At 37.8% G+C, this 22477-nt stretch overlaps 1 protein-coding gene across 17 annotated transcripts in view; it reads left to right on the top strand.

Annotated features, from left to right (window-relative positions):
- Window positions 1-19648, top strand: part of LOC149249361 (NADH:ubiquinone oxidoreductase, 17.2kDa subunit) — a 222395-nt gene extending 202747 nt beyond the window's left edge. For 3 of the 17 annotated variants that reach the window (XM_089458675.1, XM_089458677.1, XM_089458671.1), the window contains 2 exons: window positions 18959-19023; window positions 19179-19485. In XM_089458675.1, coding sequence (XP_089314801.1) covers window positions 18959-19023; window positions 19179-19184 — 71 coding nt within the window. In that variant the 3' untranslated portion in view covers window positions 19185-19485. Of the gene's footprint in view, window positions 1-18958 lie in introns of all 17 variants that reach the window. The other 14 variants (XR_016266762.1, XR_016266757.1, XM_089458676.1 and 11 more) reach the window with 8 other exon arrangements.
- The last annotated feature ends 2829 nt before the right edge of the window (window positions 19649-22477 follow it).

The following is a 22477-nucleotide window of genomic DNA, read 5'->3' as shown; positions in this document are numbered from 1 at the left end:
CTGATCTGAGAAATTATTGTAAGCACACACACTCAGAAAATAGAGACAATATTTTTGGTCTAATGACCCTGGAAAAACTCACAAGGAGAAAACCAGTTCTAAGGGAGTTAATGATTGCTCTTAAGGAAAATATGTACAATAGAGAAGAATGTAACTTATCTCCCTTATGGTTTTCGCTGAAGTCATTGTCAAAATACAAAGAAATTATAACCTTCACACAGTCATGAACTCAGACTGATATCAGGCTTCAAATTTTGTGCATAACCCTTTGACAATTCCTTGACTTTTGAGTCAAACACACCAGAGAATTCTCCTGAAAACTCATGCTTCAACTTCTTGTTGAAATATAATATAGCTATGGTTGACATTTTTCATTGGATACACAAAGAAGAGATCAATTTTGGTCATCGACAAGTCGGCTCAAACAAGCCCTACAAGTGGGTTCCTTGAAGGTCATCAATTCAACTCTATTAGGGCTTATCAGGCCTCACTTGAAGCCTATTTATACGAGGTCATTGACATTCATTTCGACCACCATAAAGTTCAAGCAATTCAGCCTGAAATCAATAAGAAGTTTGATCTACTACTTCAAAACTTTTGTCACACATGCAAAGATCAGAAAATGTTTATTTTTTTGGCTACTTTGTTTATCTCCTTCAAGGCTCATTGGTTAGAGTTGAAGTGGGTGGTTTTTGGCATAAATTGTTTTCTGTTCTATTTCATTTTTGTGGCCGAAGGCTACAAAAGAAACTTGACCTTTCATTGATTGCAATCTCGTTCCTTTGATGAGATGTTGACATGAAGTTGTGCAAGGGTTTGTCTGCAATTTTGGGGCGAGTTTTCTAAACAATTCATTGATACTTCTAAGGTGATTACAATGCTATATTTAACCTTCTACAATAGTGATCACATGCCCTAATTTGGGCCTTGTTGGACAACTGATTTGAAGTTAATCTCTTTGTACATTAGTAGACTTTGACTGGTATTTCTTTGTAGATTGATTTTAATTTATTGGAACATTCATATGTACTCTTGATGAACAAAATCTCTCTCATAAGGAAAGAATTTTTGGGTTTTCCCCGTGTGGGTTTTATCCTGACTGTGAGCCTTATCTTGGTGTCTCTTGTCTCTTCATTATTGTCTACTATTTATAGTCTACTGTGATCTCTATTTATAGCTCTTGAAGATTTATTGGTTGAAGTTTTTCATATATAGCTACTTACTGATTAAAGGATAAAGAAGGAACTGCTTGAATCAATGGAAGTAGTTATCAAATTGTGAAAAACTATTCTAGTCTTTACATCACTAGAATTTCAACATGGTATCAGAGCTTTGGTGAAGGAAAAGAGCAGAGAGATCATCTTAAGAGCACTTGAAGAACACTTGAAAAACATCTTGAAGAGCAGTTGAAAGGTTTTTGGGTTTTGTCCTATATTTTCATCATGAATTCTTCATTCATGAAGACTGAAAGCAAGCTTGAAGGAGCCACTAACTACAGGGCATGGAAGGCAAGAGTTGAGATCATTCTTGAAAGGAACAAAGTCTTGGGAATTGTCACAGGTAAAGTTATTGAACCATCTGATCAAGCAGGAAAGGAGAAGTATCATGAAGATGATATTTTGGCAAGAAGTATTCTATTGGATTCTGTTAGGGATCATTTGATTCCCTATATTGCTGAACATAAGTCTGCTAAAGCTATGTACGATGCTATCATTGGATTGTGCACTATCAATGATGTGAATCATACCATCAATGTAAGAGGTCAACTTCGTAATATCAAGATGACAAAGAATGACACGTTGGCATCATATTTTGTCAAGTTATTTGAAATTAGAGATAAACTCAAAGCCATTGATGAAGAAGTATTTGATAAGGAATTGGTAGCTATTGCTTTGGGTGGTCTCCCTAGATCTTGGGACTCATTTGCTTTAGGTATTACTGTTAGAGAGAATGCTCCAACCTTTGAGAAGCTATGGGGAGCATGCACACAAGAGGAGTCAAGACTCTATTCTAGAGGAGAAATTGAAGATCCAAGTATAGAAGCATTTTGTAGCTCATGCAGAGGGAAATAAGAAGAAACCAAATTTTTGCAAATTCCAAAGAAGTGCTGGTAAAGACAAGATCCAAGATCTGCCTCAAGGAAGGATTCTACGTCTCATAAAACATCTCCTCCTCCCTCTCCAAACAAAAGAGATAGAAGAGAAAACAGAGATAGAAATGATCTAATCGATGCTTTCATTGTCAAGCTTATGGTCACTATCAAGCTCAATGTCGTCAAAAGAATCGAAGAGATGAATATGAAAGAGATGATGATCACAAAAGAAGAAGAGGACACCATGCATCTGCTACTGATCTAAATGAACCATCACCAAAAAGAAGGCATAGGAAAAATGATTATGAATCTGAACACTCATTCTAGCTATCTAAATTACTTGAAAAGAAGTTCACTCAAAAGGTCAGTGGCAAATATGAAGTCAAGGGCATTAAACTTAGTGAGATCTTTGACATAGAAGGAATGCTTATATGCACTACAAAGTGTTGGGAAGATTGAAATATTTCGTTAAAGGGAGTACCTAAACTTAAGTGTTAAAATTGGCAACTAGGGCCAAACTCCATGTGGGTCATCTTATTTATGGCAGCTGATATTTTTCTTGGATTCCTCTCTTCGAGAGGTGTAGGATTGATCTAAAGATCATCCGAGTCCGACATGTATTCATGGAGATATGAATTTATTTATATTATTTGACAATTTGTCAAGGTCGGCCATCAACCAAATTACCCCCTAGCTCAACCTCAACGTTTCATTTAAATAGAGGATGCCTCAAGTCATTTGTTACACACATCTCTCATGATCTCTCCACTCGTTTGGGTTTGGTGGAAGGAGAGGTCAAGAGGAGAAGCCCTAGCCGCAGTTAAAGAAGGTGCCCTAGCCGCTGTCCTAAAGGAGATCAAGCCACAATCATGAAGCCCCCCTAGCTGCAGGTAAAGAGGAGACTTAGCCGCAGTTGAAGGGAGAAGCCCTAGCCACTGTCTTGAAGGAGATTTGGCCGTAGATCTAAGAAGCCTAGCCGCAACCTTGAAGGAGATTTGTCCGCAGATCTAAGGTGCTTTTATACGCAGCAAGAGGAGGCTTTTATATGCAACAAGAGGAGGCTCGTATATGCAGCAAAGGGAGGCTTTAATCCGTAGTCAAGAGAAGCTTCAATACACTATCAAAAGGAAGCCCTAATCCACTGTAAAGTGTAGCCATAATTTGCAACAAAGAAGGAGACCTAGCCGCAGTAAGGAGGAGCATGAAGAAGCATGAAAATCCCTGTATGCTGTAGGTGATAGTGTGGCAAATGGGGCAGTTCTAGAGCATGTATCAAGGACTGGTTGCAAGGCTCTTAATCTACTGTCATAAGGAGAAGCTGTATGCCCTCTAGACTTAGATCAAATCTACATAGGGCTAGTTACATATGCGGATTGGGTGCTAACATTAAGTCGAATTCTTGTAGTCACATATTGCTGCATTAATGATGTTTGTATAACTGTTTTGAGGACAATTGCTTCAGGAGTTTCTATGTGCTAGGCCATAGGCCATAGCACCATAGCAAGGGCTACTTAGGGTTGCCTAGTTGTGTCACTGTTTCATAACAAAAGGAGGACTTTCTCTAGCATATGTCGCTGCTTTCTAAGGACTATTTGTAGATTGTGAAGGAAGTTTAGGACTACTTCTGTGCCCTTATCATATCAACAATTCATCATTGTCAAGGGACTTTAGGGCTACATATTGTCCCTAACCAGAATTGCAGAAGCAACAAGAAAACAAAGGAATGTTGCGTTAGTATTATGTGTAGGGCCATTAGTTTGATGATCTCCTCAAAGGATATGATACAACACTCTTAGTGAATGTTTGAAGATTGACATAAGAATTCAGGGATGCATCTTAAAACAATCATCATTAGCAGAATGATGGATTTAACGCTGCTGCCATAAAATGTCTGATTTGTATATTTGTACTGTCTCTCTCTCTCTCTCTGCTGAACTATTGAAGAATATAAGAAGATTTGATCAAGGGTTTCCCCACAGTGGGGTTTGTCCCTGGATGGTGCCACATCTTGTGTCCTCTTGTCTTGGATTGTCTTCTATTGTTTATGTTTATGTTCTATCTGCATTTTATGATCATGCTAATGTGATTGCTAATTTGGAAATTGATATTGGGCTAATAAGAAATTTGAAGTAAATTGCTCTTAAGCATAAAACATACCAAAATTTTAACATGGTATCAGAGCTGAGGTGAAGACAAATCCCAAACAAGAGTGAAAGAGCAATCACCGAAGATAGTCAGACAAAGATTCAATGGGTTCCTCATCCTACTTCCCTGCTGAAGACAAGCTCTGTGAAAAGTCTGACTATCACAGATGGATCTGACATTGGAAGAACAAAAAGTGTTGGATTATGTGAAGGGTAAAATCCCTGAGCCTTCATCAAATGCACTGGTTGTTACAAAGAACAAGTACACCAAGGGTGAAGTCAAAGCGAAGAAGATTATCAAAGATTCCATTGACAAACGTGTAGTGGTCTATTCCCCTAAGCCTACGAGTGGCCTACATAAAGGAGATCTATGATAGATTGGTAAGCATGTTCAAGGTTAGTGATGCAAATCAAGTTTTGTTCCTCAAAAATAATTTGAAGGATATTAAGAATGGCAAGGACTAGGATATTCACTCCTACTTCTTAAGGATCACTGAGATCGAGAATGATCTTTTATCGATTGGAGAAGTCATTCCTGACAGGGAACTTACTATCATTACCCTTGGAGGGCTCCCACCCGAGAGGTATATATTTAGAACCACTATTATTAATAATGATCGAATTTTGAGATTTGAAGAATTGATATCAAGATGCATTTAGGAAGAAACAAGAATGGTGGAGCAAGAAATGCCTTCTAATAGAGGCATCCTCACTGCTTTCTCCACTCATGCCAAAAGGAGAAATAATGTAGGGTCTAAAGGTCACTTCAATGGAAAGCTCGGATCTAAGGGTGGAAGGAAGGACAGATGTTTTGCTTGCAATAAGTTTGGCCACTATGCAACGGAGTGTCCAAATAGAAGGGATACACCACATGATGATAATCACAATCATTCCAGGGGAAAATTCAACAACAATGATCGAAGGAATGATGGGTACAATGACAAAGGAAAAACAAACGCAGGACATCAAGGAAATGGTTGACCCTCCGAGAAAGCAAGGAACTCTAGGTATGAAGAATCAAATGTTGTTTCTGATAAGCAAAAGGAGTATTATCTTATATCAACCCTCTCCACTACCTCTCCTTCAGACTCCTTGGGAAATTGGCTTATTGATAGTGGTGCTTCGAGGCACTTCATCGGATACAAGGAAGCTCTCTCTAGTCTGATAGAGAAGGAAACGATCTTGGAGACGATGCCACCTATCCCATAAAGGGCATAGGGAATGTTACTCTTCAATTGAATTAGGGTAACACGATTCATTTACAAGAAGTTCTATATGTACCTGATCTCAATAAGCACCTGGTGTCCATTTTGGTAATGGAAGATAAAGGTTACAAGGTGGCATTCATCGATGGAAAGGTACGTGTTTGGAAAATGAATTTTAAAGATGCTTTTACTCTTGGGTTCAGGGTTGGCACTTTGTATCAAGTTGCAGGAAGTCCATTGTGGACCATGCCTTGTGACACATCTTTTTAATTTGAACTATGGCACTGGAAGGCCCTACCTCATGTGAGACAGATGGTGACAGGGACGTTTGAGTTCAAAGATGTGCATGAAGGTATATGCCTAGGATGTACCAAGGGAAAGCCTACGAGGGGTCTATTCCCCTCAAGTAATAGCAAGACCACATATGTGGATCAACCCGAGCGGCTTGAGGTTCATGATCAAGAATCTCATATAAGCAGGATGAAGAAAGCTCTCTATGGTTTGAAGCAAGTACCCCGGGCTTGGTTTGAGAGGATTGACAATTATCTGATGAAGCTGAGATTCACTAGGAGTGAAGCTGATCCAAACCTTTGCTTTAAGGTTGTGGATGATAGACCTCTCATACTGGTACCTTATGAGGACGACCTCTCTCTAACAGGTGCAGACCCTATCATTTACAAACATAAGAGGGAGTTGGATTTTGAATTTGGGATGGTGGACTGCAAGCCTGTGACTACCTCGATGGAGCTTAACTTTAAGAAGTTATGTGGTAGTGCTGTCGGACCTAAATTGGGAAATGCTTTTGAGTATCGTCAACTTTTAGTAGCGTTGATGTTCTTGGTGAACTCTCGTCCAGATATATGTTTTGCAGTTAGCATGTTGAGCCTATATATGGTTGAGCCTCATCATTCACATTAGATTGGTGCCAAGAATTTTCTGAGATATCTTCGGGGCACAATCACCCATGGATTGAGATACACTACTGGAAATATGAGGCTGCATGGTTATTCTGACGCTGATTGGGCAGACACTGTGATGGATCGCAAGAGCACTTCTAGGTGTTGTTTCTCTTTGGGTTTTGCTTCGATATCCTGGATGAGTAGGAAGAAAAAGTCAATTGATTTGAGCACCGCTGAAGTCGAATATATAGCTGTGAGTATGGCCTTGTGTGAAGCTGTCTGGTTGAGGAAGCTCTTCAGTGAGCTATTTGGACATGTGCTGGATACCACCATGATCTTTTGCGACAACGTGAGTGGGATTCGATTATCAGGTACTCCCGTATTTCATGATTGCTCCAAGAACATAAACATCAGGTACCACTTTATTTGGGATATGGTACAATGAGGAGCAATAAGGCTCCATCACATTGGGACTGATGAGCAGGTCGTCGATACTCTGTCGAAGCCCTTGGAAAAGGTCAAATTCTTGACTTTTCGAGAACGACTAGGAGTCGTGGAGAGACCCTCTCTTGAGGGTATTGTATGAGATGGACTCTGAGCTCTGGGAGCTCCGGGGGTCTTGGGGTACTTCTTGGGATGATGAGCAACCATAGGGTGAGTGGTTCAACCTTCCCCTAGTGGTTTGCTATGTAGGCAGGAAGAGTGGTTCATTCTTCTCCTGTTGAGACACAATCATAGAGTGAGTGGTCCAACCTTCCCCTAGTGATTTGTTGTGTACAGGGTGAGTGGTTCAGGCTTCCCCTGTGATACCTGTGGCGACATGTAGGCAGGATGAGTGGTTCATCCTTCTCTTGCTGAGACATGCTACCCATGCAGTTTGGGACTCATGGGAAGTACCTCTCATCTGGCCAATGAGTAGGGAAATGAGGATAGGGACCTTAGTACTATTGATGGACGCGTCGTGTACTACCGTACTCCCTATGCTAGGATGATATTGACTTGGGATCAATTGGAACTGACTACATGTCAATAAGAGTGGTATGAGACACTCTCTTTATTTGGAACTGATTTCGGATTAGTGAGAGTGGTATGAAACACTCTCTTTATATGGGACTGACTTCGGGTCAATAGAGAATGGTATGATACATTCTCGATCACTTCTTCTTATTCATAGTTTAGCAGAGTAGTGCAGGGCACTGCATTGATGGCAGAGATAGTACAGACTGATAGATGGATTAGTAGATGGAGTTCTCCCTAGTTGAGAGCGAGTGTTAAAATTTGCAACTAGGGCCAAACTCCACATGGGTCATCTTATTTATGGCATCTGATAATTTTTTTTGGATTCCTCTCTTCGAGAGGTGTAGGATTGATCTAAAGATCATCCGATTCCGACATGTATTCATGGAGATATGAATTTATTTATATTATTTGACAAGGTCGGCCAGCAGCCAAATTACCCCCAGCTCAACCTCAACGTTGCATTTAAATAGAGGAGGCCTCAAGTCATTTATTACACACATCTCTCATGATCTCTCTCCACTCGTTTGGGTTTGGTGGAAGGAGAGGTCAAGAGGAGAAGCCCTAGCCATAGTTGAAGAAGGTGCCCTAGTCGCTGTCCTAAAGGAGATCAAGCCACAGTCATGAAGAAGCCCTAGCCGTAGGTAAAGAGGAGACTTAGCTGCAGTTGAAGGGAGAAGCCCTAGCCGCTGTCTTGAAGGAGATCTGGCCGCAGATCAAAGAAGCCTAGCTGCAGTCTTGAAGGAGATCTTTCCGTAGATCCAAGGTGCTTTTATACGCAGCAAGAGGAAGCTTTTGTATGTAGCAAGAGGTGGCTCTTATACGCAACAAAGGGAGGATTTAATCCACAGTCAAGAGGAGCTTTAATATGCTGTTAAAAGGAAGCCCTAATCCACTATAAAGTGTAGCCATAATTTGCAACAGAGAAGGAGACCTAGCCGCAGTAAGAAGGAGCATGAGGAAGCATGAAAATCCTTGTATGCTGTAGGTGACAACGTGACAAATGGGGCAATTCTAAAGCATGTATAAAGGACTGATTGCAAGGCTTTTAATTTGCTGTCATAAGGAGAAGTTGTATGCCCTCTAGACTTAGATCATATCTACGTAGGGCTAGTCACATATGCGGATTGGGTGCTAACATTAATCCAAATTATTGTAGTCCCATACCGCTGCATTAATGATGTTTGTATAACTGTTTTGAGGACAGTTGCTTCAGGAGTTGCTATGTGCTAGGCCACAGGCCATAACACCATAGCAAGGGCTACTTAGGGTTGCCTAGTTGTTTCACTGTTTCATAACAAAAGGAGGACTTTCTCTAGCATATGCCACAGCTCTCTTAGGACTGTTTGGAGGTTGTGAAGGAAGTTTAGGACTGCTTCTGTGCCCTTCTTAGATCAACAATTCATCATTGTCAAGGGAGTTTAGGGCTGCATATTGTGCCCTAAGTAGAATTGCAGAAGCAACAATCAAACAGAGGAATGTTGCATCAGTGTTATGTGGAGGGCCATTAGTTTGATGATCTCCTCAAAGGATATGCTACAACACTCTTAGTGAATGTTTGAAGATTGTCATAAGAATTCAGGGCTACATCTTAGAACATTCATCATTAGCAGAATGATGGACTTACTGTTGCTGTCTTAAAATATCTTATTTGTATATTTGTACTATCTCTCTCTTGTTGCTAAATTATTGAAGAATATAAGAATATTTGATCAAGGGTTTCCCCACAATGGGGTTTGTCCCTGGCTGGTGCCACATCTTGTGACCTCTTGTCTTAGCTTATCTTCTACTGTTTATGTTTATGCTCTATATGCATTTTACTATCATGCTGATGCGATTGCTAATCTGGAAATTGATATTGGGCTAATAAGAAATTTGAAGTAAATTGCTCTTAAACATAGAACATACTAAAATTTTAGTTAGTTGTGCCTCAGAAATTGTGTCCTACCACAAAGAATTTGTCCTTCAATTCTTCCCACAAATTCGTCCTTTTTGGTAAGCCTCAGATTCGTCCTTTAAGAGTCCTGAAATTCTTCCTTAGATAATTCGAATTAGCCTCAAATGTGATATGAATTGGATGGCCAAAATGGAGAGGACGAATGCCAGTATATAGTTGTTGAATGAGCCGAATTGGCGTGTCCCTTCACTGGGGCCGACTTGAAGTTGACCTTTCATTTGGAGGCAAATTTTCACAATTTGAAAATTCAAATTTTAGTTCTTTTAAAGTTGAGTTGAAGTACAATTGATATATGTCATTTTGGAGGGCTAAGACAAATTATGAAAACTGACTTTCTCTACAAAAATCATATAGAGATACATGGAAAACTGCTTTAAGAATAAAAAATGATGAGAGATGAAACTACTAAGAATCTTCACTACCATGGCGAATGAATTGATCAATTAATTTAGAAGTTAGATGCATTAATGGCACAACACTTAGTTTATTAAAGGTCTACACTCCGCAAAACACAAGCGGATAAGACCATGAAGAACCACTTGAAGTAATTTTTTCAGGTAATCAATATAACACAAGAATTCTAGATAGAAATCATCAATGGATTAAGAATGAATTACTAAAGTGTGACGAGAAGGACCATAGAGGAGCAATTATTTGGGTCAACAAAATGGAAGTGATTTTTTAATGAAACCCTCGTAAGGTGAAAGAGAAAAGATAATGAAATCTTCCAACAATTTAAAAGGGAAAGCTTATCATTCGTTCCTATGGTGGACAAAAAAAATGTGATGTTTGTTCTTTTCATTGGAAAAGCTTTATGCCAATCTTATTAAAAAGGTTTCATGACAAAAAAGGTGATTATTTGTATAACAAATTTGTACATCTCATGATGAAGAAGATTATTTTTTGTATAACAAATTTGTACATCTCATGATGAAGAAGATTATTATTCTTATAACAAATTTGTACATCTCAAGCAGAAGGGAAACATAGACAACCATACACATGAATGATAAATTTTGGCAACTGGACAAGATGGATTTGTAGACAGACAATTGCTAAAAATGTATATCTGTGGATGAAGAGATTATATCTGTAGTGAAATAAAGCTATGGAATCCTAAAACAATTGAGGATGCCATTGATTAAACAAAAGAACAAGTTCAACAAGCCATCTTTTACAGGTCTAGAAAAATCAAACAAATACTCGAATGAAAGGTCAAAAAAGTACTCCATAGACAAGTTTTACAAGTATATGCCTCTTCCCTTAAGAGAATTAGAGAACCAACATCAAGGGTCAAACAAGAAATGGGTCAAAAATGTAGCTATTGCAGAGACAACTAGACACCAAGTACATATGCTACAACAAAAAACTATATACATGTGGAGCTGAGGTAGAATATGAGCCATGTGGCAGGGACTCGAAAGAAAATTTTAAAGAAGAAAATAATATTCAAAATACAGAAGATGAAGAGGCCGTGCCCAAGATATTGCCTTCCATGATAACATGAATAACACAACCCAAACATTGAAACTAAGAGGACATGTAAAAAGGGAAAATGTACCATAATCATAGACATAGGAAACACCCATAACTTCATAGATATAATTGTCACAAAAAGACTAAATCTATTCGTATACATAAGTGTGATGGTAGTAGACGGAAAACAAATTGATGGATTTGGAAAGTGCCACAAAGTCGAGCTGTAATTAGAAGATTATGGATTAGAATCCAGATTCTACACCATGCCCTTGAAAGGAGTAGGCATCATATTGGGAATTCAATGGCTACAAACCATGACAACGTTTTTTGCAAATCACTAGAAACAATTTATCAAATTGAAAGTCTCCAACTCAAAATGTATCCTCTCAGCGAATGGTGAAACTAATTAGAAAGGGGCCACCAATCTACATTGCATAATGGAATCAAATGGAGATGGTAGCACCAAAAATAGTGCATTCTCAGGACCCTTAGATTAAAGCATTAATCAAGAAATACAAGGAGGTATTCCAAGACTAATGAAGCCATCTCTAGAAAGAAGGTTAGAACATATAATCAAAGTTAAGCTAGACTTGGCACTGATGAATATCAAACCATATCGATATCCTCATCACCATAAAACAAATGTGGAAAGATTATTTGAATACCTTTTATGATGTGGAGTTATTACAATGATAGATCTTTCAGTCTATGCATAGATTATTGAGGCCTAAACAAGATAACTATAAAAAAATAAGTTTACTATAGATGAAGTGTTGGTCAAGCTCCATGGAGCAATATATTCTCAAAATTAGAACAAATGTCAGGGTTTATCGAATTCAAGTAAAGATAGAAGATGTGGAAAAGATTGCTTTCAGAACTCACGAAGGTCATTACAAATTAATGGTGATGTCGCTTGGCTTAACTAACATCCCTAACACCTTCCGACCAACCATGAATGAACTCTTTAAACCGTACATAACAAAGTTTGTACCTGTATTTTTGATGTCATTTTTATCTACAACAAGACATGGAAGGAACATATTAAGCATTTGGAGCAGATATTTTCTCTCTTAGAAGAGAAACAGTTCTATGCAAAAATACCAAGATGTACTTTTGGTAAGGAAGAAGTCGAATACCTCGATTGTGCCATATCCAAAGGAGTTAAGATAGATTCCAATAAAATCAAAGCAACCATGGAATGGCCAAGGCCAAATAATGTATCAAAACTAGAGGATTTCTAGGATTAGTAGGTTATTATAGAAGGTTTATCAAGAACTATGCTCAATTAACAACGATTCTCTCTATCTTGTTGAAGAAAAATTCCTTACAATGGAGTAACCAAGTAGAAGAGTGTTTTGAAAATCATTGAAAATACTTATGTTTTCTACACTTTTGTTAGCAACACCAAATTTCATAAAACCCTTTGTGGTGGAATGTGATACTTAAGGGGTTGGGATAGGTGCAATATTAATGCAAAATGGCTATCTGATAGGTTTGAGAGCCAAAAACTCAACAAGAGGGAATGCATAAAATCTACATATGATAAAGAGATGTTGGCCATCATCCATGTGTTAGCCAAGTGGTGACAATACCTCTTAGCAGTGTTACTTGGGAGCGGGAGCGAAAGTGGGGAGCGGGTGCGAGAGCGACATTTTCAAAAGCTCCCGGTTTGGGAGTGAATCCCAGAGCGTTTTATATATATATATATATATATATATATATTTTTTTTTTTTTATATTTTGATACATATATGCCAACAAAAACATGTAGAATGATGAATTAGATATAAAAAACATAAAAAAACATAGATTGAACCATATAACAACAATCATGTAGAAGTTACAATTACAATCTTCATCAACCACGTCCACAAGTTAGTAACATAGTAATATACAACATATTGTGTCTCATGATTCATCAATCTTAAAGTTCCAAGCTTTCAAAATTCAATATATAACATTTATCATCATTGATCACCAAAGTTGTACTTGTAAGCTAAGTGTAAACATTACAACAAATAATATTTAACATGAAATGAAATGTTATAAAATGAAATGAATGAAACAACTTTCAACTTTCATGAAGCATCATATTCATAATTCATTACTAATGAGTTACAATTGCCAACTTCAAACTTAAATTGTCATATATTGTTTAAAAAAATATCATAATAAATATGAAAGAGTCAATAGCTATAAAAACTATGAGAAACTAGAAAAGACAAGTAAATCTATTATCAATTGCTTATGCTTGGGCCTCTTGCCATCACGAGAAATGTCTAATTTTTTAGTATTGTTGGAAAATCAGGATCTTTGTCATTAATATCTCCCTCTAAGCATTAATATCCAGAGGTATCTTTGCCATTACCTCTGAATCTGTATAGGGATCTTTGTCATTAATATCACCCTCTAAGCATTAACATAAGATAGAAAAAGCATAGCATGTGAAATCAAGATTTTGTTTGAGTGATGTGTACATTTTTAGGAGGGTCATGAAAGAGGAGTTCAACAACCAATGTCACTAACATCAAGGTACATAGAGGGATTGGCGCTCTTAATTAAATACGAGTTCCATACCCTAATACATGACAAAATTTGATGGAAACATTGCAATCCCCCAATCCTGAAGTCCTAAAAAATTGATAAGTCTGCGGGATTTTGAATGAAATTTAAAATTCTACTTTCTCCATATGAAATCCAATTAGGTCGGAACCACTCTCAAACATCCTAAGTCATTTCATGGTAATGTTAAAAATTTAAGTAAAAGGATGAAAATGAAGATTAAGGAGAATGTCACTTTTACATTAAGAATTTAACATTACCATGAATCGCATATCAATACTAGGGCCATAGGCTTGATCATTAAGCCCTGCCACTCAAACTTATTTGTTTCTTTTAAAAAAATTGCATTTGGAACATTACTGCAATTTTTTTTTTGCAAAAAAGGCTAAATGCTCTTGAAAAGGGAAGGAGCGTTTTTTTTAGGGAGCGCGCTCTTGCTTGGAGTGCGAATTGGGAGCGGGAGCGAGAAGGGGGGGGGGGGGGAGCGTTTTCGGGAGTGCGCTCTCGAGGCGCTTCGGAGCAGCTCCCTCTGGGAGCACGAATTGGGAGCAGGAGCGAGAGGGGGGGCACTCCCCGCAACACTGCCTCTTAGGTAGTAAATTCTCAATACATATGGATCATAAGAATCTTCAGTTCCTATTACAATAGAAAGCATTATCAATCAAACAACAAAAATGGATGTTAAAACTTTCCATCTTTGATATGGAAATATTACACAAAAAGGGGAGAGACAATGTAGTTGTTGATGCATTGTCATGAAAGGATGATGGAATAACATGTGTGGCAATAGTGGTGATTCCAGTTGGTTAAATTAAATTCAGATTGAATCTGCCAAGGATCTTGAATCTTATTTCATAACTAACAATTTGGATTTCTTAAAACATACTATAATGCATGGCAACCCTTTTATTGGAAAGGGATGAATAAATATTTTAAAAAGTTTGTTGTGTAATGTGACATTTGTCAGAGAAATAAAAATGAGAATATCATGAAATTGGGGCTGCTTCACCCATTACACATTAAAAAATGGGAAGAGATATTAATGAACTTCAGCGAAGGATTACTCATGTTCGACAAAAAATATAAGATTTTTATTGTGGTAAAAAAACTAACCAAATGTGTACATTTTATGGCAATCAGGGAAATGGATTCAACAAAAGAGATTCTTGATGTTTTCTATAAAAATCTATATAATCTGCATGGTTTTCTGAAGGCCATTGTAAGCGATAGGGATCCAAATTTTAAAGGGAACTTTTGAAAAGAGGTTTGAAAGAAACTCGGAATATCCCTTAATATGAGTTTAGTTTACCATCTGCAAACATATGGACAAATAGAAATTGTAAATAAATGCTTGGAAACTTACCTCCATTGTTTTGTGGCAGATATGCAGAACAAGTGGTTCCAATGGTTGCATTTAGTTATGAACCACCAAAATGACTTCCATCAAGCCTTATATGGTTATGAACAACCAAATAGAAGGAATTTGCACCAATTGACACTTAAGGCCCAACCAAAGAAGAGTCATCTTGACGAAGAGCAAAAGATCATCAAAATATTGGAAGAAAATTTAGCTACAACTCGCAATAGAATGAAACAACAAGAATACCAACATAGATCAGAAACAAGGTTCAAAGAAGGCAATTGAGTGTTTGTAAGACTCCAACCTTACAAGTAATTATCACTTAAACAAGGAAAAAACAAATTGGCTCCAAAATTCTATGGGCCTTTCCAAATCAATAAAAAAACTAGCAAAGTAGCCTATGGGTTGAATTTTCCAAACAACTGTCACATGCGTAATGTCTTCCATGTGTCTTTCCTCAAGAAGGTGTTCGGACAAGCCCAACCTATTCAAACAGAGATTCTCGACTTTGATGACAAAGGAAGAATTATTTTAGAACCAAAAGGAATTCTTGCAAGGAAAAAGTGTTACATTCCATAACCATCAAAGAATACCTTGTCAAATGGAAAAACATTCCAGAAGAAGATACATCATGGGAGACATAAAATTTTCACCAAAAATGTTGGTTTTTGGGTAGCTGCGGGAGGTATTAACTAGTTACATAAGTTGAAAGAAAAAAAAAATTAAAAGAAAGAAATTTAATTTGCAAAGAGACATGTCTCTTGGGCACCCTAAAATCACTATAAAAAGACACTTGAACTTCTCATTTTGATACACACTCATCACTCACTCATCACTCATATCTTTCTCTCTCTCTCACACGTGGGAAGTAATCTAAGGAAGAGGCTGAAGTTTCGAAGGAGTTGAATGTCTCAGAGAGTCAATTTTTGACCAGTTGAATTTTCTGATTGTAATTTCTTAATGATGTTCTGCAGTGTTCTAAAGTAATATCATATATCATTGGAAGTAATTATCAATTGCAAAAATTCTGATTGTAATTTCTTGATGATGTTCTGCAGTGTTCTAAAGTAATATCATATATCATTGGAAGTAATTATCAATTTCAGAAAATTGTGCTTGTCCAATTAGCCCTAGAAAGTGAACATGGTATCAAAGTTTTGGTGGAGAAAGACCTCAACAGAGTGTTGAATTTTTGGGATTGTTACAATCTATATGTACACCATATTTACTTTTACTCCTACCTATATTTATGCAAAGAATTGCATAAACTATGGTGGGCAGTAATTCTTGGTAAATATATTTAATTACTAAAATATAAAGAATATACTGCATATTTACTTTTTACTTCTATCTAAATTTATGCAAAGATCGCATAAATTATGGAGGAACAATTTAACAAAGTCAATCAATATGTGGGTGGATTAACATAATTCCAATGGAGTAAAACACAAATTTTAATGCGAGCAGAGATTTAACATTGTAGCACCAATGAGTAAATGGTTGGAGAATATTTGTGGGGTGAATAGTGACAAGTCCACTAGTGTCCATAAGAAATTAACCTAGGAGATTTATAAGCCATCTCAATGGATTTTCCCTGGATTGAGCATAAACTCAGCAAGAGTGATTTGTGTTCGAGAGGGAGAAATTGCACAAACATCTAGAACCGTGCCAGATGACTGGAAGAGCTTCTAGTTCAGAGGGAGCAAACAATCAAGTAGAATGGAAGGATGTAACCTACTGGAGATCCAAAGGGTCTCTCATGATGATGAGGAGCAAGAGGCTCCCAAGGATGTGGATTCAGGTCCTTTTGTACCTATGGAACATCCTTTAGATCATCAGGAAGACCCAGAAGGGCCCATTGAGCCAGTGGACCCACTTAGGGTCATTGTTCTAGAATCCAAGAAGAGGTCAACATGGCTTCAAAGTACATTGCAAGATGCATAGGGGCATGCAACTCATCTTGGCACTTTCAAGAAAAAACATCCTAAGAAGCACTTAGGATATGCAGCATTGATGAGTCACATCATTGATTCCAAGCCATCTAACTATAAGGAGGCAATAGGCTAGCAAGTTTGGAAGGATCATGATGGAGGAATATTAGTCCATCATGAAGAACGACGTGTGGGAAATTGTGCTATGACTTGAGGGGAAGTCGATGATGACTTCCAAGTGGATCTACAAGATCAAACATGAGGTAGATAGTTGCATACAAAAGTGCAAAGTGAGATTCATGGCAAGAGGGTTTTCCCAGAAAGAGGGAGAGGACTATGTAAAGACATTTGCTCTAGTAGTCAAATACACTTCTATTTGAACTATTGTGGTACCTAAGCATGTACACTGGATTGTGGCAAAGCATGTGTTGAGATCTTTGCATGGTACAATAAATTATGGATTGAGATATGTCTCAAATGGTGAAGTACAACAACATGGATACATAGATTTCGATTGGGCAGGAAGTGCCGAAGATAGGAAGAGCACATTAGAATGTTGCTTTAGTTTGGTTTTTGCTATGATATTGTGGATGAGAAGAAAGCAGACATTTGTCGCATTGAACATTGCAGAGGTTGAGTATATTGCAGCTAGTTTGGCGAGTTATGAAGTAGTGCGGCTTCGGAAGTTGCTCACAAGATTGTTTGATTACGTATTGGAAACAATCGTTGTACATTGTGACAATTAAAGTTGTGTGAAGCTTTTGGAAAATCCAGTTTTCCACGACAAGTCGAAGCACATTGAGATCACGTACCATTACATCTCAAACATGGTACAAAATGGAGCAGTGAGGCTCCAATACATTTCTACACACTTGAAGTTGTTGACATCCTCACAAACCCTCTGTCCCAGATGAAGTTTGTATACTTCAGGGACAAGTTTGGAGTGGATGAGAATGGCTCCATCGTTGAGAGGCACTGTTGATGTTGTAGCATCAAGGCTGACATTCTCCCTAGGTCAGGGGTATTGACTGTGTGCCATGTAATGTGGCTATGGAGAATGACCAAGCTAACATTAGGGTTGGAGTGCTCCCTCAGTCATGAGGTTTTGACCATATTACCAAGGGTTACTTGGCTAGTGGGTAGAGTGAGTGTCTTAAAGCATTAGGCAAGAATTTTTACCATTCAAGTGCTATGTGATGACACGGGTGAATGGTAAATGGGCCTAAGGTTTCACCTTTAGTTAGGGAAAATTGACCTGGTTCCAAGCGACAAGTTGGTAAGTTGGTGACCCAGGATTAGTTTTGTTTTACCCCGGTCAGGGGTAGTTGAGCATATCCCCAAAGGGTAGTTGGCTAGTGGGTGACTAGATCCTTTGCATGATGCTAATGTAGGATGTTTTCCATGTCGTCCTGGAATGGAACATGAAGTGGATGGATACATTTAACATAGCGGGCTCATTCAATCTTTTCTTGAGATGGATAATTTTTAAAACTAAGTGGACATCTTGAGGAAGTCAAGGTAAAAACCTCCCTAGTTAAGAGGGAGTGTTGATTTTTGGGTAGTTGCGGGAAGTATTCCCCTGCTACATAAGTTAAAAGAAAGAGAAATTAAATTTCAAAAGAAAGATAATTTAATTTAATCTGCAAAGAAACATGCCTCTTGGGCACCCTAAAATCACTATAAAAAGACGCTTGAACTTCTCATTTTGATACCCACTCATCACTCACATATTTTTCTCTCTCACGCACTTGGTAAGTACTTTGAGGAAGAGGTTAAAGTTTCTAACGACTCGAATTTCTGAGACAGTGAATATTTGACGAGTTGAATTTTCTGAGTGTAATTACTTAATAATGTTCAATGGTGTGCTAAAGTAATATCATATATCATTGGAAGAAATTATCATTTGCAAGAAATTGTGCTTGTCTGATTAGCACTAGAAAATCAACAAATAATACCCTCATTAGCTTTGCTTTGAGGACAAGGCAATTTAAAAGGGGTGGCAATATCATAAACATAATAAATACTAATAAATTGATTAATTAAAATGAATAGTCAAGGGGCACGTATCCTTTCACCATGAATATGCTATATAAAAACCCCTTCACGAGGGTTATTGTACCATCAACTCATATTCTTATTTAACAATAATAAATATTATTTACAAGTATTCCTTTGTATCATACGTTCGGTTGTATTGTGAAATAGCAAAGCTTTTTATCTTCAGAGAAACTTTAATTTTGATTGACATCCTGTGCAAATCACTTCGCAGATGGTGAGCATTAAAGCTGCTAACCTCTATGTTATGCTTGACAGGTCATCGGAGCCAACAGGGACAGGGCAGTCTTTTCAGCCAGGAACTTGGCAACCGCCAAAGTGAGGTGTTACGATGACCCAGCTTCAAACTTATCTAGGGCCATTTATTTGAATATTTTGGCATTTTTGTGTGGGAGAGGTAGATATTTTCTCGAAAATGTACCCTTCTAGTTTCATTTATTTATTCACCTTGAAAATTTAATTATAATATTGGATGCAGTGCTAACTTTCCTGGTCCATTAACAAGGAAAGGTGAGCTGTAAGAAAACTTTAAAATAGAAAGCCATCTACACACAAGCACAATTTCAAGGTCTTTTTCTCGAGGCTCATCAATATTACAGAAGGGGTCAAGTATGACTGATTTTTCATGGAAAATAACAATGACTCTTTCACAGTTGATCATTTTTGGGAATCTCGTGCACTAGAGGATACGAAAGGAAGAAGGGTTGGAAGAACGCATAGGGATATGGATAAGGGTCAATTATTAAAGATAGAAGGGGACGAACAAAACAAGGGAAGCAATCTAATCTCAGTGTAATCGGCTGGCCATGACAGTAGAAATTTTGTAATTCAATCTCAAGGGACAATTTTAAAGTATTAAAATGGATAGTATCGCATAATTTTAATATTATTCAAAGCAAGCCTTGTCAATAGAAAAATCTAGAGAAAGCATTGAAGTTTGGAGAATTAGATCTATTTCTTGTTTTAGCATTGAATCTGAAATATATATTGCACTGATATATGTTTGACCTCTGTTCAATCCAATTCACTAAACAACACATAAAATAAATAATATTGCAATAATATATCAGCTCTTAGAGTACGTTTCTCAAATATTTAACAAATTTAAAGAACACTATTACCATATAATATTATGGTAGTGGATCCAACCTTATAGCTTCTATATACTTGTTAAATCATTTAAAGGAATTCATTGATTGTTCATGATAAATTTACATACCAAATAATCCTACAAATTACTCATTACTCGTTCACCAAGAGATTAAAATCCAAATCAGATCTAATGTATGCAAAAATTTAACACAGTACTTATTTTCATGTAGAATAAATGAAGCTACAAGTATATGCTAACAACTTATTAAAAACTGGTACAAAATAGTCTTTGGATGAAAACATGAAAACTTTGATTGTCCTGAGGATGAAAAGTGCAATTTTCTTTTGTTTCTTCAAGTGCTTAAAACTATTTTATTTTGGAGTAGTTTGAAGGAAAACAAAAATTGTAGAGATTTTTTGAAAAAATGTGTAAACGTAGTGAGATACATCCATTGTATGTTAAGTGCATATACTTTCAAATTCCATGTAGGGATGATGAGAGATAGAGTGGAAAAATATCTATTGTCACAATTTACATAGATCACTAGTACATTGACTATTTTTTATGATTTTTTGATCTCAATACTAGATGTTATTATTTATTATCATAGAGTAGGAAAAAAAAGATTTTGACCCAAAAAAAGAGGGTAGGAAAAGAAGGTGTCATACTAACACATTTTTTTATGACTCCAAGTTTTTTCTATTTAATTTTTACTAGAAAAAACTAAAAGCACCCTTTTGAAGAGGACAGTGAGAGGAAATGCACTATTTTTTTTAGTATTGTGATTTTGATGATATTGGATTATTATATTTCTAAGTCTAACTTGTTAGAAATTCTTCTTGCTCTATCTGGTATATTTCACCTACTTGTTTAATTTCTTAACAAGTTATTTAACCATATAAATATTGAAAATAAACACAAATGCAGTTTCAACCATCTACAGCTCATGAATTGAAAAAAATAGACAAACACACAAGGGACACCGTTATTTTTGGACAATCTCCCTGTAAAAACCCAACTTGGGGAAACCGATACAGTAGTTTTCAGGGTTTTATTATTAAGCAACTTTCTTGAGTACAACTGGGTGCCAAACTGGCTCACTCGACACAGAAATCAATTTGAAGTAATACCTCTCTTTGGAAGCAGATATTTGGCAAGTCTACTCCACGAAATCTCTCCAACGACTCTTTGAGGCTCTGCGTCAGCCCTCATAGCCTCTGCATCATCCTGGAACCCTCTGTGTCAACCTTCTGATGCTCTGCGTTGGCTCTCTGGCCCTCTTCGTCACTCACGCATGCCCTGGTAGTCTCTGCACAATCCCTCTGGCCCTCTACGTGGCTCCTGCTGGCTCTGCGTAACCTACTCTGCCTCTGCGCTGGTCTTTCAACACTATCTTTGCGTCTTTGCTATGCACTCACCACCCCTCACTGCAACTCAGATCACTTGTCCGAGTTCTCTCAACAAACCCTGCTCTAGAAAATTGAACTGACTGATCAATCTTGGTGTGTTTCCAACTGACCCTCAAGTCTCCTCTTATACTTTTTTCTGTCGAGTCTTCAATGACCGAGATTAAATCTCTAATTAACGGCTAATATTAGATTTGGCTTGATCCATGTCATTTAGAACCTTCTCACCCACTTTTATATTAATACCCATTAATATTTTTATTTTCCTAAGTTTAGACTTAGGAACCCATTAAAAGTATTAATTATTTTAATATCTCTCTAACCGGGTGGAATTTCCCCAAACCATTTCTGGGTCTTGGAGATTTCATATGCTTTAGCCTCTCCACCAATTTTCATGGCTAGAACACATCTGATGCTATCCCAAATCAACACCCTCTTAGTGATGAATGTGCTTTAGTAATGCTCCACTACTGAACATCACTTTGATCATTCGACACCGGTACCTATGTTGATGCTTGGCCTGTTGCTCAACATCCTTTGCATTGCTGCCTCCTGTACTACTGCCCATGGCTCTGCCACTGCCACTGCTACATCTGTACTGCAGCTCCCTTTGCATTCGTGCTGTTGCTGGTCCTTTCTCCCAACATTGCATCTGCACTGCAGTGCTCCCTTATCATGTTGCATCGTGCTGCCCATAACACTACCATTGTTACTAAGACGTTGGTAACTGATCTACCCAACTATTGACATCCTTGTTAGGCTAGAAGCCCTTCTGATGTTGAAGCTCTCTTTGCTGCCTCTACGTTGCTACAACAACTCTGTGCCTCTCGCACTGCTGCAAACACCTCTATGCCTTCCTGCACTGGTGCAACCTCCTCTGTGCCTCTTGCACTTTTGCAATCCCCATTGTGCTGCTACAGATCCCTGCACTCTAGCACTGTTCTATTGCTCCATCCACATCTTGCTTCTACCGACATCCATCATCCTGCTATTGTCTCTCGGGCTCCTGTAGTCGGATATGATCCAAGTGTTTGGGTACCTCAAGGGTCCTACCCCACATCTCATGTGGTCCTCCTGACTACAACACAATGTCTCCCCACCTCTTCTCTAGAGGTGTATGAGCACTCATGGCACAATGAAGAACAAACAAGATCCTGGCCTTCCAGATGACAAAGTTGGTTTCTGCGTCCAACTGGTCCTGATCCCTCAGTTTGTTCATTGCCATCTCTGTTCTTCTCTTTGACTCCCTCTGAGTCTCTACTTCCCTCTTGGAAGTTC

Source organism: Pinus tabuliformis, chromosome 7 (assembly GCF_031772625.1).
Source record: "Pinus tabuliformis cultivar Carrire ecotype Pingquan chromosome 7, CPIR1, whole genome shotgun sequence".
NCBI classification, from domain to species: Eukaryota; Viridiplantae; Streptophyta; class Pinopsida; order Pinales; family Pinaceae; genus Pinus; species Pinus tabuliformis.
Note: the sequence above shows the minus strand (reverse complement) of the source record. Positions and strands in the feature narration are given on the sequence as shown.